The following is a 20,326-nucleotide window of genomic DNA, read 5'->3' as shown; positions in this document are numbered from 1 at the left end:
AGGAAGGACAAACTAATACTTTGCTGAATTTTAGATTCAGTTGACTGAATTTCAGGTACTGGGTGAAATCTGAGAGACCTGTAAGACAATTGTGTATGTTGAACCTAAGCTTACAAAAGAGAACAAGTATGTATTTAAGTATGTGTGTGGCAATTGTTAGCCTACATGACTGTGAATTAAATCCAGTGGTGGTGGGTAAGACAGATCACCTTAAGAGAGATAATCGAGAACATCATACTATTTTGTGGTTGTGAAAGAATATCTCACAAAGAAGGAAGAAAAGTGAAATAGAAATGAGAAACTCCAGTGTGAAACAATGTGTTCAAAAGGAAGGGGAGTAGGTCAGCAATCTCAAATGGTTTATATGTTCATCAGAAGGAATCTTATGTTTCCCCTGTGTTCTCTGTAATGTCTGTTTTAACAAGTCTGACAATTAAATTTATATTTTAAGTTGTAATATGACAGTAATTTTGCTTAGTGCCTGCCTTAAGTTTGTCATGATAGTTACAACAGTTTCGAGCTATATCTAAAGGCTAAAAGGAGGCTAAGACTGGTAGTTTGGAAGATGAATAAGATTATGTTGAAGCTTGATGACCTGAAATAAAGGGACTGTGGGTCTTGAGTGATGGCCTTTATGCAACTTAGCTCCTGGTAGGAATCTTGTCAGATACTAGCCATAAGGCAGAAAGAACTGGGAAGGGCCCATGAATACTGACCTTAACTCATTCCTTGGTATGCAGTCATACCACTCACCTCTTGGTATGCAGCCACATCATATCTGATCACTTACAGCTACCAATGGAAACCCACCTGAATTTTGGTAGAAACGGAAAGTGCATATAAGTCCCTGATTTCCTACAGGCCGGGGTCAGCCTTTGGATGCGAATCTGCTGAGTCAGCACAGGTGAAATTAAACCTGCTTCTTAGCCCTGGTGTTCAAGCTTTCTCTGTGTTATATAACAATGCTGGTAACTGACTTTAATTTTCAAGGAAAAGTATTGTAATTAGTAATAGTTATCATTAAGTTTGTACTTCTATAGGAAGATCTTGATTGTAGATAAAGAATTTAATAGGATTACTTTTAAAAATTGGATTGATTTTTGTCAAATTTTCAATCATTGGTATCAAATAAGATCAGTAATTTTTGGTGTTAATATTTTCATCAGTAATAGCTGGTAAAGTTGCAGAGTCTTGGAAAATTGAATGGTTTGTTGTGTACAGGGACATGTGTGGCTTGAAGAAGCCCTTTTGCTTTTAGGAGGAAGAATGAGAACTTGTTGATCAGTTAGCCAAGTAAACCCCAGCACTTCTTGTGTTTTGTTTAAAGATTTATTTTTATTTATTTATGTATACAAAAGGTGGGGTATAGACCAGAGATGTGGGTGTTAGGGGCGGTGGTGAGAAGATTCACCAGAGACAGAGTGGGGAACAAAACTGGCAGACATACTGAAATCCACTGCTGAGGGGAGCAGTGGGTGAGACAGGAGAAGTCTGCTGTGCCATGTGGGTCAGCTCCCTGGTTGGGGATTGTACTAAGGTGCAGTAGCGGGTGATAGTTTGATAGTGCTGAGATTTTAACCCCTGCACCACCAGGGTAGTCCCAGAAAAGAGCAAAGTCCCAGCACTTTGCTTAAAACCATACCTGGTCTGTAAATTGATGGTTGTCTGTGAAATTTACTGGGTTTAATATAATTCTGTAAAGATCAACATTTTGTGAAGATTGAGTAACAAGATTATTTTGAATAATTACTTTGAATATTGTCATATATTAAAGTGCATATTAGAAAAATTTCCTGTTTTATAAAATCATTTTTACACATAACAATATAAACTAATATTTTAACTTATTAAGAATTGATTTGAAGACTGCTACTGGAGGACATAGATTAATTTGAATATGATATTAGAAAAGGTGAGGAAAAATGGAACTTAAGAATAACTGTGAAACTTCCTTATTGTGTTGACATTGTGGGCTTTGATAGTATCATTTTGCTACTGTTTTTGTGTCACTTGGAGAGTCACTATGGTTGGTGTGTAAAGGACAGCATGTAGTGCTGCTGACAGTTTGGACTCTGGTTAGGAAAATGATTCCTTGAACTGGAAACTATTAGGAGTAGAGGATATAGCCAACAAAAGTATCCCATTTTAAGATACAGTTTATTAAAAACATGGATCTGGGCTCTCCCAGGTGGTGCAGTGGGTTAGGGTGCAGTACTGCAAGCTGGCCACAGCCGCTTTAGTGCGAGTTCGATCCCTGGCCCCAGGACCACATGGTGCCGCAGACCTCTCCTGACCTGCCTGCTGCTCCCCTCAGCAGTGTACTGCGTCGATCTGCCTGTTTTGCTCCCCACTCTGTCTCTGGTGAAGCCTCTTACCGCTCCTGCACCTCTGGCCTGTACGCCAACTCTGTATGAATAAATAAACCTTTAAAAAACAAAAAAATATGGGATAAGTAAGGGATTAGGAGAACTGTCAAATCAAGTTAGCAGTATAAAACTGTTGTTGAAGATAACTTAATGTGGTTCAAGTATCTTTGGGGAGAATGAAAAGAATAGAAAATGACATAAAAGAAAAACCGCCCAGCATTGACCACTAAATTGTGGCAAAGAAAGTGTGGTGGTAGAGGGCACAGGTGCTGGGAAGTGGGAGGTGTTGCTTGATTGTTGCATGAGTCTTTGAAATTCAAATCAAAACATTTTAACATTATTTCATTTTTTAAAACTTAGGTGTGGGCACAGCATCCCTGTTTCAGGATTTTTGAACCTAAACACCAGGAATCAAATTCAGAACTGGTCGTTCCCTTTTTCCCCTATCAATTCATAGACAAGATTTGCCTTTCATTTGATTTTTATTTTATTTATATATGCACACAAGAGCTGGGGTACAGGCCAGAGGTGTGGGGGCAGGGATGAGAAGCTTCACCAGAGAGAGTGGGAAACAGAGCAAGCAGATCTACTAAAATCCACTGCTGAGGGGAGCAGCAGGCAAAGCAGGAGAGGTCTGCTGCACCATGTGAGTCAGCCCCTGGGCCAGGATGGAGCTCAGACCATAATAGCTTGCTAGTGCTGAGACTAACTAACCCCTGTGCCACCAGGGAGGCCTCTTGAGTTTGTTTCTAAGCAATTAACATTTACTTTGCCATTTTTAGTTTAACACTAATTATTTTGTAATAGTCTATGAGTTTAGCTATAACTGTGTAATAAAATACGCAATACACAGTGGCTGAAAACAATAAAAATTTACTATTTTATGAATTTGTTTTGAGTCAGTAATTGGTTCCAACTTAAAGTCTCAGTCTTAACTGAGGGAGGCTCATGTCCAGGCTCATCCACATGGTTGTCATGATGTCTGGATGCCCCAGACATCAGTTTCTTGCCAAGGGGCCTCTTGCCTTCCTGGGGAGCTGCTCAAAAGCAGGATATCTGAGGAAGAGCCCACAAAACAGAAACCTTAGTTTTATTATTTGGAGAATGACAACCTCATGCCAAATTTTGTTCCTCAGCAGTGAGTCACTAAAACCAGCCCACGTTTGGGGGAGGTGGTTCTAGAAGGGTGTGTGTTCCCTGAGGTAGGGTCTAGGTGAAGCAGAATGCTTCCTGAAAGGGAAGTGTGTGGGAGAGACGCTAAGTCTTGATGGGAGCAGTTCAGAGTGGGGCTTGTAGGGAGTTAGTGCTTACGTGCTGGTGCCCTTCCCCGTAATCTTTTCCAAATAGTTTCAGTATTCCTATATTTACTATCAAGTGTCAGCCTGGAGATTCTGTTTTTGTCGTGTCTTCATCTTAGAATTTAAGATTTGCGATACTAACATTCTAGCTATGAAACTCAGTTATGACAGTGACTTAAACTAGTTTTATATTTTGTGTATGTTGGGCAATGGGCACCAATATGCGTCTGATAACTTTTAAGTCTGAGTAGCTTCCTTGACTAAAGTAAATCTAGTAGCTGATTTAAAATATTAGCAGATGATATCTGTATTTGTGTGATGATAGTGACCTTCTTAATGTTGTCTGGAATGTTTTATTAACTATTTTACAGACAATCTTTAGCATATAAGGTGTATTTGCAGTTCAATTTTAGTATTTTTTTTAGTACAACCGGAAACTTTTTTTTATGCTGCAGATATTCCTATTATTCTTTATCTTACATATAGTGTAGTTTAAAAATAATAGTACCGATACTAATACAAGCAGTAAATCTGAGTGAAATTGAGATTATCATTCTACTTTTTTTAGTTCTTAGACTACATCCCTCTAGAGATGTATAATCTCATTTGAGAATAATTCCATTTCAGGTGGTTCAGTTTGATGGAGGCTTGGATTCTGGGTGTTGGTTCTTAAATGCTTTACTGCCATCTTGATTTCAGGCTAATTTACACTTACAGGAAAACAGAACTTTTTAAAAAAAGATTTATTTATGCATACAAGAATTGGGGTACTGGTGGTGAGAGGATTCACCAGAGACAGAGTGGAGAACAGAACAGGTGAATCCCAGGAGAGATCTGCAGTGCCCTATGTGGGTCAAGTCCCCAACTAGGGATCAAACTCATGGCACAGTGGCTGTTGATAGGTTGAGATTTTTAACCTTTCTGTCACCAGGGAGGTCCCTGTTTTTGTTTGTTTCTCTATGGGTTGATGTAGGGGGAATGAGTAGATACTTAATTAGTGCAAGGGAAATTTTGAGTAGGAAATGTGATGGTGTTATAAATGGGGACCCTGCGGGTAGAGGGTCATATTTTAAGAATGTAAAGGGAGATAGTAAGTATAATAGACTCATAAATTTTGCCAAATATATGAAAGATGAGCTTCCAGTCTTCTGTTTCTGCTGTGACCTAGAATTTTCCGCTTTGCATAAGGAGAGGAAGACATCCAGGCTGAGAATAATTAGATAAAGTGAGACTCTATACTCTTATGTGGCCTATGCGGTAAAGTGTGCAAGGAGAAAAAAGGAGGACAGTTTCTGTAACACTACTTAATTACAAAGTATGTAATTTACTTGCTTTATTTTGGAATAATGACACTGTTTTTGAATCTCTATATAATACTAACTTTTATTACAGTGTTACAGGATTCTAAAGTACAGAACATTGTGAATTTTGTAACATGTACTTCATGTTTAGGATTTACTCCAAACCTTCCACAGCCATAATAGCAGACATCCATTTTTTTTCAGCAGTTTTTCCATACATTTAGATTGACTTCTATGGAGAAGATTTTCTATAGTGAAGTATTTGATTTGGTTCTTGATTTCTAAAGAACATCTATTTGTGCATGAACACTGATTGTAATTATTAAAGCTTACCCAGGATATGCCTGGGTAAGCAGCCTAAATTGGGGGATTTCTTTTCCTGAAGAGTTTGTTATAAAACCCATCTTACTTGGAGTAGTATAACAGCGGCAGACATGCTTTTAGGGTTGGTTTGTAAGTCACCCTTTGGTTTCTTTAAAATAGTTACAAAATCTTTAAATTTTCTCAAGCCTTTAGAAATGCATTTGGTTATATTTTAAGTCCATAAGACTCCAGTCTAAGTGCAGACTGCATTTGAAATAAATAAAAATAGGAAATTATTACTTAATTGTTGATATCTTTTACATTATTTTATTGCATATGGATAAAATATTTGGATGAATACTCCTGTATCTTTTATCAATATAATAGTATATGGCCTTTGGTGCCATGTACTTGCTTGCTGCAAGATGAATAGAAAGAAATTATCTAGGATCCTTGTTCATTAGATTTGTAGATAACAGATGACTTTGGCATTTATGTATACCGTAGGCAGGGAGGTCTGTGCCCCTATTTGCTTGCATGGGTCGTTGAAAACCCTATGCCTTAACTAACTGTATCGTAAAACTTAGCTTTGTAGAAAAATAGGTATGACTTAACCAATTTGTATCTTATAATTAGTAGAATCTAGCAGAAGTCTTGTGTGCTGTCAACCTTTTGTAAATACAAGGACTGATATTAAAACAAGATTGAAATGTAGGATTTTCATTAGAATTATGTTTTCAATTTTTTGAATAATTTTGTTCATTTTTATTCTATTGAATCTTGAAACAAAGGAAGAACTATACATTTTCTTTAATTTGTTTCTGTAAGATGAAGACCCATGGAAATACGTGTTTTTTGAAGGCAGGGTGTGATTATTTAGTAGCATGACAGTAAAAGGGTATGATACATCAGTATCTTCATTAGAAACTAGCATTTGATGTTAATGCTGAGATAGCACATTAACACAAACACTTCTTTGATGAGATTGTACTGAGTTAAAGGTAATATTTTGTTTTCAAAGGAGCTTGAAGATAAAGTCCTTCTGAGGAGATCTTTTTTCTTTTGTTAGAAATCCTTAATGACTTTACTTTTAGACAATTATTTTTAAAGTATAGCCACTGAACTATTAGTGTGCTGCTTTTACAACTATTTAACTTAAAACAACATTACTTCTTATTAATGGTCTTGCATACTTTTATATGTGTGTGTGCCTAGTTTGTTACAGAGATTTATTGAGACATATATGGGAATTGCATTGGTGGTTTTTATCTTTAAGTCTTTTCGAGTGATAGTCTATTGCAGTGGCCTTTCCACTAAAATTCAATAACAATGGCTAGTTAATTAGTGACAGGTTTTGGGCTTCCTGGGTGGACAAGAGTTTAAAGTCTCAGCACTAGAAAACCATAGGCAGCTACTGCAGCATGAGTTCAATCCCCGGCCAGGGAGCTGACCTACATAGGGTGCAGCAGACATCTCCTGTATCGCCAACTGCTCCCCTCAGCAGTGGATTTTAGTAGATCAACCTGTTCTGCCCCACTCTGTCTCTGGTGAATCCTGTCACACAAACACACATCTGCAACTCTCGCTTACACTCCATCTCTTCTATGCATTAATAAATAAAATAAATCTTTAAAAAAGAAATGGCATATTTTATTATCTAATTATCCTATTACTAATATTAAAAGGTGATGGGGTTGTTTCAGTGAATTGGAATAGTTTGAGAGCTGTTTTAACTTTTTCTGTATATTAAAATATAGCTGCCATTATAGTAGAACTTTAAAAATGTAATCAAATAGTTTTCCTTCCCTTGTATTTCTGAATGATGTGAGAAGTTTCTGTTGACCGTGTGGTTTGCAGATTGTTTCTGTATTTATTTCAGTGCATGCATATATGTATGTGTATATATATGTGTATATATAGATATATACCTATATCTATATATGTATATATAAAATGTGTGTGTATACACACACCCACATAAAATCTTGGTGAAATTGCAACCCATTCCCCTGTGTAATTCCACATGTACCATAATCTCAAATAAAATTAAATAATCTTCTTACTCTGATAGAGAAGAAAAAACTGGATCACTTACCAGTAACTGGAGTTCTCCTATTGGGTAATCTCCACAGATCCACATTCTTTGAAGTTATTGTGAATGCCTCGAGGACCAAGGATCCGTTGAAATGTCCAATTTCAGGAAGGTAAGCAAGTGCACTGAAGCATGTCTCTAGCATCTCCCAAATCCCCTCCCCCCGACTTTCTTACATATGCATCTGTACTGCATGCCCCTCAGTTCCAGTGGATGCCCATCGGGAAGACTCTTATGCTGGACAGAAGGGCGAGAGAGGTGGATCTGTGAGGGAAAAGACCCAATAGGATAACTCAAGTTACTGGTAAGTCATCTAGTTTTCACAGATTGAGATTTTGTTCTCTCAAATTTCTCCTCTTTAGGAGTTGTTTAATTACAAAGAAAGGGATTTGGTTGAGCTGCTTTTATCAGTTTGGTGTTATGTCATTATTACATGGATGGTAGATGCCTCATTCTTAACAGGTGGATGATTGAAATCATGTTGTCAGCGTTGAAGTGAGTCACTTGCATAACAGCTTTTTCTAGAAAATTTTATGTTCATTGATCTTTGGTAAATAGTGTAATATTGGGTTTTCAGAAAAGTCATGATGCATTTTTTCTGTTTTTCAAAGAAAAAATACATCAGTGGGCCTCCCTGGTGTTGCAGGGGTTAAATCTCAGCATTTTCAAGCTATTGCCAGCCACAGCAGGATGAGTTCCATTCCCACCCAAGGAACTGACCCACATGGCTCAGCAGCTCTCTCCTGCTGCTCCCCTCAGCAGTGGATTTCAGAAGATACACCTGTTCTGCTCTCTCTGACTCTGTTGAATCCTCTCATTCCCTGCACCATAGCTCTTGTATGCATAAATAAATAAAATAAAAAGAAAAAAAAATCATGGCTTTTCCTGCCGCCTAGAGTTCTAAGTAATTTCAGGGAGCTCTGTGTTGATGTGGTGAGTGGTATGGTGGGTGCAGTCTGAGTGCTCTGCTCCTTCAGGAACCAGGTGCTTTATTGAGCTGGCAGGTGAAATGTTAGAATTGGTCAGAGTTCATTGATTTGTATTTTCTCTCATTCATTCTCTGTTACCAGATAACCATTTCAAGAAAGATGTTTTTTGTTCACAAAGAGCCTTAGTGGTTACCTGTTGTAGCTGTTTTTATCAAACTTGCATCCATTTGCTGGGTACTTAAGAGCTCCAGTAATCCAGTCCCGTCCTGTTTATATAGCATTTGGAAGCTTTTGGTATCACCTGCATACTTGTTGTATTGATGCTTTGGCTTGTGTTGCTCCAGTTTCTTGAAATGACCTTTCAGTTCTGCTCTCCAGTACTATAAAGTGGCTCATAGAAAAGAGGTTATAGCTGTGAGAGTTCATAGCAGAGCTAGACTCTGAGACTGTTGTGCTATAAAACAAGTGGAAATAGTGTATTTGATTATCTTCAATGTTTATTGCTTCATTTTCAGAAATGCTCTGACTTAAGAATACTTGTTCAATGAAGCAGTAAGTGAAATCTGATTTCAAGGTCACTGAAGGAAGGAAATATTCATTGGCAGATTATCTTTCTTCTAATTACGTAATCACTGGAGAACCAGTTCATACCCAATTAGACAAGCTGAGATAAAAACTTTGTTCATCAGGTGATGTGGTGTGTGTTTTAACTTTGTTTCCAAGTAAGAGACCATTACATCTCAGTTTCTTTAATGTGATAATGGGGTGGTAGTTATTTTGAGATTGAACTCAGACTTCAGTACACATGCTGAAGTATTTAAATGTATATTTTTAAAGATTATTTATGCATACAGATTTATTTAAGTATGTAAGTATACAGAACTGGGGTACAGGCGGCCAGAAGTGCAGAAATGGTGAAAGGATTCACCAGAGGCAGAGCAGGAAGCAGAACAGGCAGATCCATAAAGTACACTGCTGAGGGGAGCAGCGCGCAGGTCAGGAGAGGTCTGCTGCACCATGTGCGTCACCTCCCTGGCCTGCGATGGAACCCGTATTGAAGTGGCTACCATGAGTTTCATGGTGCTGTGCTTTAACCCATTGTGCCACATGCTGAAATATTTAAAATTGAAGTTTGACGAGTTCAGAAAAAAGCATGTGGATATGTGGCTATGTGGCTATGATGTATGTACATATATAGAGGGAGGGGAAAAGGAGAGAGAAGGTAAATGTGACAAATGTTAATGATTTTGAGTCTAGGTGAGGGGAATATAATTTTATGCTGTATTTTCAGCTTTTCTGTGGCTTTGATGTTTTTCAAAGATGTTGAAGAGAATGTATTTTTAAAAAGACTTCATTGTGCTTCAGTGTCTTTAATTTTAAAGTGGAAATAATAGAGCTTGTTCTTTCTGTTCCTCAATGCCTATAGGCACAGTGGGGTGCATTTGGTAGAAAAGCAGTCACAAGTCCTTTAAAGAAATGGTACTTTTTTGATATTAAAGAAGAACTTTTATAAATGGAGAACTTTTCAAAGAACGTGCACCTAAAAGTGTCTTAGCTTAAAATGTATCTTTCCCCCTTTTTTAACTCACAGCATAATGATTATAATTAAACAGAGCAATCAAGAATCAATAAATATACACACACATTTAAGAACCAATTGAAATTCTTAAAATAAAAAATACAGCTATTTATAAAAGAGCTCAATAAATGGACTGAAAAAGAAAATTAGACATAGCTGAAGAGAAAAACATTAAATTCAAGATAAAACTGATCACTTTGTCAGAACAGGCGAAGGGAGACAGATTAAAAATTGAACAAAAAGCAAGACATCTAAGGGGGAAATTGAAAAGCTCCATTATGTGTCTAGCTAGAGTTTTAATGGAGAGAATCTAGAGAATGATGGAGAAGTAATATTGAAAAAAACATGACTGAGAATTTCCACAAATTAAAAAAGTGGAAATTATGAAATAATTAGAATTGAATCTCAACAAAAGCAGTGTATCAAAACCTGAACAAGATGAGAAAAGGGGTACTCAGGGATACATTTTTACAATCTTAAATGAATGTATTAGGTTGAAAGAAAACAAATGAGGAAGCTATTCAACTCAAAACAAAACAAAAAGCCTTAAAAAACAAACCCCAAAGAAGAAATAGAAATAAAAATGAAATTTTCTAAGAGGATCAACAATAAAAGCAGTAGCAATATTCATTTGAATCAAAGCTAATTCTTTCTGTTGTTAAACTTCTGGAAATAAGTCATCACAGAACAGATGATAGAAAAATAAAATTTAAAAATGGGGTGTAGTTATAAATATGATTATAAATTTAAAAATCACAAGAAATCAACATTTATATAATTTATGTAACTTAAAAACCAGGTGGAAAGTTCTGTTTCCTAGGGGGAAAAATTCTAAAATTGATGCTATGTAAGAAATAGGAAATACAAGGAAGCTGAAAGCTGTTTTATTGACTTATTTATGCATCTAAGAACTGGGGTGTAGGCCAGAGTTGAGAGGATTCATCAGAGACAGAGTGGGGAGTAGAACAGGTGGACCTACTGAAATCCACTGCTGAGGGGAGCAGAAGGTGAGACAGAAGAGGTCTGCTGCACCGTGTGGTCAGCTCCCTGGCCAGGGATCAAACTCAGGCCCCAGAGGCTGGTTGTAGCTTGATAGCGCTGTGAATTTAACCCCTGTGCCACCAGGGAGGCCTGGAAACTGATAACTTTTAATGAAATTTAAACAATGGTAAATTTCCCCCAAAGGCAAAGTTGTTTTCTTTTTTTAAAAATAGCAGCTTTGTTTAATGTGATCATAAACTAGACCATTTTTATTCACTGAAAATGTACAAGTTCAACTGTGTGTATTTTTGCTGAGTTGTCCAACCATTATCACATTCAGTTTTAGAATAATTCTTATCAACCCTGAAAAGGAACTGTGTACATACCTATTAGTAGTCAACCCTAATCCTCTCCAAGCCTTCCATCCTTAGGTAGCCACTAGTGAGCTCCCTGTTTCTATAGATTCTCCTGTTCTCCTGTTCTAGTGACTCCTTTCACTTTGCACAGTACTTTAAAGACTCCTGTGTTGTAGCATGTGTCACTAAACTTTATTCCTTTTTGTGGACAAATGGCATTTCAGTGTATGGATATATTACCACATTTTGTTTATCCATTCGTCAGTTGATAGAGATCTGGATTATATCTCAGATTTGCTCATTATGAGCAGTTCTGCTATTTGTTTACAGTTTTCAGTGAACATGTGTCTTCATTACTCTTGTGTATATATCCAGGAGTTGGATTTCTAGGTCTTATAATAATTCTGTGTTTACCGTCTTGAAGTGCCACCAGGTGGATTTTCTAAGTGGTTGCACCCTTTACTCTCCCATCAGCAGTGTTTAAGGGTTCCATTCCATACTTTCCATACCCTCATCTTTTTCATTGTGCCATTCTCATTGGTATAAAATGGTGATATTTGTAATCATAATTTCAAATATACTTTTGGAGAAGATAATCCCAATTTTGTACAAATTGACCCAGGGGAAAAAAAAAAGTGACTCTGCCTACTTATCAGACGAGTTTAGTTAGCATTGAAACCTAAACTAGAAAGCATATACAAAGGAAAATAGATTCTTTGTGAACATAGACATTAACATTTTAATTAGAGTAAGAAAGTGAGGATAGTCAATATTTGATGTGTTGATGTAATTTTTTTACATTTATATATATATTTTTTATATAATATGTTTATTTTTACATCATTTTGTACATTTTTTTTCCATCTCAATTGTAATCCCCTTGGGCTTCCCATCATCAAGTCACCCATGTGACATCACCATAGAGATATAATTTTTTTTATAGTGATGTAATTTTTAAGTTAAGATTTACAGAAAAAAAAATCTTGAGTTAATCAAAGGATATGATAAAACTACCCATTAATTATTTTTAAAAGTAGCCTTCAAATTTTTAAAAGAGATGAATGTTTTTCTTCTAGCAAAGGTTTGCCTTTCAAACAGCATTATACTTAATGGAAAAACTTGAGAAACAGTCCCACTAAAGTCAAGAATAAGACAATATATCTCCATTAATAAGATGAGGAAAAAAGTAAAATTACCAAAAGGATGGACAAGGAGATAATGAGATAAATATATCCCTAGAAAAGTTTTTTAAATCGGGGGACTGTAATAAGAGAATTCATTGTACTGGATACAAGATCAGCATTTAAATAGGCAGCAATTAGAAAATAAAAATATGTTTAATAGCAAATTAAAGCCAAAGTTTTATTGAAGGACACATAATTAGGTAGGCATAAAAGACAGACTATTATACTAGTGGGTTGGGGAAGTATAAAAAATTACCCCTATAAATGGTAGGTAGTTTAAGATAAAAATCCCAATAGGATAATTTTCTGGAAAATGACTTTCACCTACAAAAGTAAAGATACAAGAACAAGTGAGACAAATATGAAAGAAGAAAAAGAATGAGATGGGACTTTCCTTGATGGATATTATACTAATTTTAAAATGATGATATTTAGAAAGAATTGCTACATAACAATGAACAGAGAATAAATGGCTACTACCCTCTGCGTGGGGAGAATTCCCAAAAGGTGATGTTGGGTAAAAGAAGTGAGACAAGAAAAATTACCAATTGTGTGTTTTCTATTATAGGAAATTAATTCTGCCTGCTATTCAGTCTGTGGGTCTATGGTGACAGGCCTGGAATAGCTGTTGTCTTGGAAGTACCAAGAAGGGTTCAGAAAAAATGTTCTAAAGCATGAGACATAGTAATCTGTTGGTCAGGGCTATGCATACTTAAAAAGCAAGCTGTGTACATTATCTGTGTCGTTTGCTATATGTAAAATACCCAAATGAAAGAAGTGAGAACTTATGTTATTTAACATACTAATAGTCTTAATACAAGATAAAGACAGATTAATAAAACAACAGGGAATTCATACTACATTTTTTTGGGAATTATTAATTACTAGAGGTGATATTTTCTGTTTGCACAGAAAGAATAGGTAACCAAATTGATTTTCTGCATGGTCTATGGAGCAGGGTTAGCTGGGGTGGGAATCAGTGCAGGAACCAGGTTGAGAAATAAATACCAGTTGAATTAAACACCCCAAGCATGAACAAAATGTTTTAAAAATAAACAAAAGAGGAATATACTTTCTCAAATGTAAGGGGCTTACCTCAAAAAGAAAAAATTATGTTTTCATAGGGCTTACTAATTTTTTTGAAAGATTTATTTACTTATGCATACAGAACTGGAGTACCAGGCCAGAGGTACAGGGGCAGTGAGAGAGAAAGAATGGGGAGCAGAACAGCCTGACTGATGAAGTACATTGCTGAGGGGAGCAGTGGGTAGGTCTGGAGAGGTCTGCTGGCACCATGTGGGTCACTTCCGGTGAGGGGATAAAACTCATGCTGAAGTGACTTTAGCTTGTTAGTCCAAACGTTGTGCCACCTGGGAGGGCCCAAGAAAATTTTACATTTAACAAAAGATATCTTAACCCAAACTAAAAGACAGATGGCTTTACTGGGAAATATGGGGAATGTCTGGAATATCCTGTAGGTTTGTTTCCATAATATATAAGGATTAAAAGAAAAAGACAGATGATATACATACAAAGAAAATAAGCAGTGGCTCTTAAGATAGTTCAATCTAAGATAATTCCTGCTCTGGATTCCTCTATGCCCTGCAGCCTTTTTGATGTTTTTAAATATGAAGAAACCTCATGAATATAAGGAGAAGTTAGTTATAGTAGGATGTATGTGTGATCTTATTTATGCCAAATTCATTGTAATGGTTGCCTTTTTAAAAAAAATACCTTTATTGTAAGATTTTTATTTGTGTAGAAGAACTTGGGTACAGGCCAGGTTTGGGGGTGGAGGGGATTCACAAGAGACAGAGTGGGTAGCAGAACAGGCAATCTATTGAAATCCACTGCTGAGGGAAGCAGCAAGCAAGACAGGAGAGGTCTGCTGCACCATGGGGGTGAGCTCCCTGGCCAGGGATCCAGCTCAGGCTTTTGGCAGTGATAACTCTGAGCCTCAACCCCTGGGCTTCAGGGAGGCCCCTGTAGTGGTTGCCTTTGGGTGATCTAAGAAGTTTAAGGAGTTCTGGTATAATGGTGGTGACAGGAAACTAGCTTTGTGGAACTGTATGTTTTTCTTTAAAGGATATATATTTATACTTTATAGCTTTTAAACTCCTCCATCTAATGTATATATTCTTTTATGGAAAAAAAAAACACTAGAAAGCTTGATTATTATTTGAATCTCTATGCTTGCTGTTGTTTGATAATAAAAAGAAACAAGTATGTGGCCCTAGCATAGTGGCTAAAATTTAATCTAGGTCTGAAATAACATGGACACATGCCAGGCCCTGAGCCAGGTACTGGGATTAGGAGTAAGTCCACTTCTTCTAAAGAATTAGAGTTGTATAAGTAAACATAATTTTAAAAATAGTTTTAAGTCAGCATGTTATAAGCATATTTCTTCTTACTTCTCTATCCCCACTCTTTCCCTGCCAGTCTAAATAGATGGGGGAATGTCTAGGTGTGGAACTTGAGAAGCAGGCATCCTACTCTTACTCCTGGTGCTCTTAAAAAATAGTAGACTGTGGCCCTCCCGGGTGGCACAGCGGGTTAAAGCACAACACTTAAGAAGCTTAAGCCACTTCTGCATGAGTTCAATCCCTGCCTGTCCCGGAGGAGATCCACATGGCGTGGCAGACCTCTCCTGGCCCGCCCGCTGCTCCCCTCAGCATTGTACTTTGTCAGCCTGCCTGTTCTGCTCCCCACTCTGTCCCTGGTGAATCCTCTCACCCTCCGCATCTCTGGCCTGTACCCCAGTTCTGTATGAATAAATAAATAAATCTTTTAAAAAAATAATAAACTGCTAGGTGATTGAAAGAGTATCTTACATACTCACTCTCTGTCCTTTCAACCCAGTGTTCTCCGGAAGCTATCCGGACAGTTCTGTTTCTATTAATTCAGTCTTTACCAAAGTACATGGTAATTTGATGGAGAACACTATAAATCACACTTGACTTATTTGTGCTATAGAACTCAGACTTGAATATTTCAATCTGTAGGAAAGTTCAGATCTCAAAGATGCAATTTCTTTTTTTTTTCTCACCCTAACATACTTGTTTTAAACAAGTCATATTCAGTTATTGAGATAGCGCAGTTGGTCCCTCTCAGAGTTAATGTATTTTTTGAGTCAGTGCTGTCTTTTAAAATAATGTTGTCTTTCTTATTTGTGAAATTTCCTAATTTTCTAAAACCACATTTTCTTCCAAGTTTCCAGATTGTATTTGTGTTTATGACCATTCTGTTATCTTTCAACATCTGTCATGCTATCTTATAAAGAATATGTTCTCACTTGCTTCTACCTAGTGAGAGAGTTGCTTTCTTTGGCAGTGACCTGGAATCAACATTAGGTGAACTCTTTCCTAGCGGGTCAAGATGGAGTATTTAGAAATCACTGAGAGGGCCCTCCCTAGTGGCGCAGCAGGTTAAAGGTTAGCCCTGTGAAGCTGGCCCAGCCCCACTGCAAGATCAATCCTGGCTCCAGCTCCAGTGTGACATGGTGCAGCAGGCCTCCTCTGTCTCTCCTGCTGCTCCCCTCTGCAGTGTATTTCAGTAGATCTACCTGTTCTGCTCGCTACTCTGGGGACTCCTTTCACACCCCTGCATCTCTAGCCTGTTCCCCAGTTCTGTATGCATAAATAAATAAATCTGAGAATGAGCAGACTTGACTAAATCATAGTGAAAGATGTTATCTCACTATGTGAATTTTATACTTGGATTGTAACTGAGAAAATCATAAAACAAAGCACATCACCATGCCTGGTACATTAATCTAGACACCTTACATCCTCTTCTGTGTACATAGTGCTTTCTTCCTGCCGTGTAACCCTTTGCCAGAGCTAACAGAAAGAGGGCCGGTTACCACGGGGGGGCACACCGCCCACAGGCTCAAACCTCTCAAGAAACTTGAGTCATTCTCCTTTCTGGACAGTCAGGTAGCTGCTGCTGTTTTTCACAAATCATTTTACAGCAGATACACTGGAGGAACGTAAAGCTAAAGGAATAGATTGTATTCTTGTGGGTGGAGATGTTTAAATATTCATAAACGTAAGACTGCATTCAACATGACTGATTTATAATAGTGCTGTTCAAGAAATAGAATGCAAGCCACAAAAAGGACGCATGTACAGAATTTAAACTCTCTTGTGGCCCCATTAAAAACTAAATTAAAAATATTTTAATTTTAATATAATAGTTTATTTTTACATCATTTTGTGCCTTTTTCCATCTCAGTTGTAATCTCTGTGGGCTTCCCATCACCAAATCACCCGTGTGCCATCATAAAAACGTAAATTTAACGGTGAAATGTTACTTACTTTTAATACTATATTATATCTAATCCAATATATCTAAATATTATCCTTTCCATTACCTGTGAGAGTTTTACAGTCCTTGTCATATAAAGTCGTTGAAATCTGGGGTGTGTTCTGTATTTTACAGCACTCCTCATTTTGGTTTAGCCACTACTTAGGTGCTCGGCATCCACACGTGGCTTCTGTATTTTACAATGAGTGCTCAGAGCATGGGGAAGCTTGACATGGTTCTTCTGTTATTTCTCATTAAAGGTGCTTTTGAATATCTTTTTTTTTTTCTGTTTATGATTTACGAGTTTGTGGATACTCTACTATGCATTATTGTGTCCTGAAACACTAGTCTTCATTACTGTGTCTGATAGAGGGCAGCAGTGGGTGAGACAGGAGAGGTCAGCTGCACCACGTGGGTCAGCTCCCAGGCTGGGATCTTACTCAGGCCACAGTGGCTGGCAGGAGCATACTGGCTCTGAGACTGAACCCGTGCCAACAGGGAGGCCCTGGTCCCTGCTTTTTGTCAGACTATTAAGCTTCAACCATGTGCCTGGGCTGTTGTAGGTAGGGTTACATGCTGTTTTGTGTCTCCTTCACCCAGTAGAGAGGAAATCTCTTTATCTTGGTTTCAAGGCACTGCTCTGTAGAGATTAAATACTGTACAAAAATTAATGATGTAAGAAAATAAATAAAATTGAGAAAAAGTCATTCCTCTGAACCAGAGATGACATCTCTTATAAGTTGAATTTTAGCATCTTACTTTATGGGGATTGGATGTGCATTCTCTTACGATACTAATTGCTTAGAGATTTTCACTTTGGCTGATTCTTTACTTTTTTCCTTGTAGATACTCTTTGAGACTAGACATACAGAAAAGCAAGCTCATGTACACATTACTTGACATTTGATTGCCTCTTGGCTTCATCTTTCATAGATAGCAGGACGTTTAAAAAGATGATTCTCAGTACATGATTTTTGTGACCTCTAGTACTAGTTATCTGTTCCAATACCAGCAAAAGAATCTTCTATAATTTATTTCAAGTGGTGCCAAATTGCTTATGTAAAATGAGGTTACTGGGACTCTAAATATGTAAATGTTAATAAGTAAATGCTCAGGTTCTGTGATGGCCTGTTTTCTTCTTTTTTTAAAGATTTACTTTATGTATGCATCCAGGAACTGGAGTATAGGCCAGAGTTATGGGCTGTGTGTGAGGATTCACCAGAGATAGAATAGGGAGAACAGGTAGATTGACATAAGTACACTGCTAAAGGATGCAGTAGGCGAGACAGGAGAGGTCTGCTGCATATTGTGGGTCAGCTCCTTGGCTGGAGATCAAACTTGTGCTGCAGTGGCTATGGATAGCTTCATTGTGCTGAAACTTAACCCCTTGCACCACCAGGGAGGCCCCTGTTTTCTCCTTAATTATTTAATTTGCACATTTATTCTGAGTGTTCATATTTCTCAACCATCCTCTTGGTTACTCCATGTCTCTTCTTGCAGAATTTCAATCCTGTTCTGTTTGATTCCTAAAACTACTCTCCAACACATGTGCTGTTACTGTTGGGCTGTGCAGCAGTCAGCACAGCAGGATGAGTCAGATCCCTAATATGCTCCTGATCCCTAATATGCAGGGAGGAATTCCAGCTACAATAGGTAGCCTTAGAGTGAGCAGGGGAATGTAGGATTGGAGGTCTTGGCCTGGTGTTGAAGTGAAGCACAGAATATTCTTCTCATTCTTTCATTCATTGTCATCAATTATCTTCTTTAATTTCATCAACTCTATAGTCAAGCAAAACTGGTAGTTGCTAATTGTGGTCACTGTTGTGTTGGCCAAATTGCCGAGCTGCAGCTATAGAGTCAAAGTATGAGGTGGGCATCCACTGGTACCAGCAGTAGAGCTGGTCAAAGGGTGGGCTGTGTTTGCAGCAAAGAGGCACTGGATTAGTTTTTTAACTTCATTTTCTATCCTTCAGTCTATTGCCATGGTAGTGATTTTGCCCAAATTCCATTCTTTTTAAAGATTTTACTTATTTTTTGCATAGAAGAACTGGCGTGTAGGCCACATATGTGAGGTTGAGAGAATTCCCCAGAGACAAAGTGGGGAGCAGAACAGGCAGATCAGTGAAGTACACTGCTGAGGGGAACAGCTGGTGGGTCAGGAGAGGTCTGCAGGGCCATGTGGGTCAGCTCCCTGGCTGGAGACCCAAACGAGACTACAGTGACTGGCGATAGCTTGATAGCACTGAAACTTTAACCCCTGTGGCATCTAGGAGGCCCACTAAATACTTCTTGAACAATAACTTCTTTATCTAAATTCTTTCAGTAATTCCTAAATATGAGTCTTTGCTCATGTGGTTCTAGTGTGAGGAGTAGTATTTTGACTCTTCTCATTCCGACTCATCCTCTGGAGTACAGCTTGGGGACTGTCTAAACAGGGAGTCCACCTCCCCTTTTGCCTCATTGCCCTTGGCTTAGTTTAGCACCTGCTCACTTTTCACTTCTTTAATTTGTGGTAATACTGTTTATAAACATGTTATTTACCACAATGCTTAGCAACTCCATTTGTATGTCTTCCAAATATTTTAGGCTTAATGTGTGCAAAATTGAGTTTATGTTTTGTTCCCCAGATTTCTTCTCTCCTGATGACATAAACACACTTTCACACTCTGAATTCCTTTTCATCTGGAAGCCCTAAGTGCTGCATCTTCAGAATACATTTAGAATTTTAATTTTCCACAGCTTACTTTCACTTGACACTCACAAAATCCCATTCTAGACTGGCCACTATGTTGTAATTACTTTATCAAGAAAGCAGAGTCTAGAAAGGTTAAGTGACATACATAAGAATAGAAACCATTCAGTAGCAGAGCCAGAATTAATTCCAATCTTCATGTCTCAAAGCGTTGTCTAAATTCTAAATGTGATTGATTTAGGAACCCATAAAAAGGCATCACCTTAAAATATCCCCCAGATTTTCTTTTTTAAAAAGTCACTTTTACAGTATATATGGATACTCATTTATAACAATCTTTTCTGACAGAGTACTTTTAGGTTCATAACTGAGAGGATGAAATTGTAGAGATTTTCCATATCCACCCTGTTTCTGCCCTTGCACAGCTTTACCTCTTTAGCAGCGCCCCCTGATGGAGTGATACCTTCATTACACCCGATGAACCTAAACTGACAGTTATCCTCCAGAGTCCTCAGTTTACATTAGGGTTCACACTTGGTGGTGTACCTTCTATAGGTTTGGATATAATAACATGTAGCCATCATTATAAAGAATAGTTTGTTGCCCTGAAAACCTTTGGTTTTTCTGCCTGTGTATATCTTCCTCTAACTCGTCACCCACAGTTCCCACAGTTTTGTTTTTTATTTTTTTCTTTTACTGGCTCCACAGTTTTGCATTTTTCAGACAGTCATATAGTTAGACACATACAGGGTTTAGCCTCTTCACACAGCCTCTTTAGCTTAATAACAGGCATGTAAATTTCCTCCATGAGTTTTCGTAGCTTGATAATTCATTTCTTTGTCGCACTGATACTTAATTGGCTGTACCATAGTTTATTCACTTTGATATCTTGGCAGTAAGTTTTGGCAGTTATGAATTGCTGCCATAAATATGTATACAT

The 20,326-nt window shown here is 37.6% G+C and overlaps 1 protein-coding gene across 1 annotated transcript in view; it reads left to right on the top strand.

The window, feature by feature from the left end:
- The first annotated feature begins 6,152 nt into the window (after positions 1 to 6,152).
- The window catches only part of YAF2 (YY1 associated factor 2), a 48,605-nt gene continuing 34,431 nt past the window's right edge, over positions 6,153 to 20,326 (top strand). Inside the window, exons 1-2 of the mRNA XM_012734141.1 lie at positions 6,153 to 6,166; positions 7,401 to 7,472. Of these exons, the coding sequence (XP_012589595.1) occupies positions 6,153 to 6,166; positions 7,401 to 7,472 (86 nt within the window). The remainder of the gene's footprint in view (positions 6,167 to 7,400; positions 7,473 to 20,326) is intronic.

The sequence above is a fragment of the Condylura cristata genome, unplaced genomic scaffold, assembly GCF_000260355.1.
Source record: "Condylura cristata isolate star-nosed mole 26May11 unplaced genomic scaffold, ConCri1.0 scaffold00047, whole genome shotgun sequence".
NCBI lineage: Eukaryota > Metazoa > Chordata > Mammalia > Eulipotyphla > Talpidae > Condylura > Condylura cristata.
The sequence above is the reverse complement of the archived record's forward strand: the minus strand, read 5'-3'. Positions and strand labels throughout refer to the sequence as shown.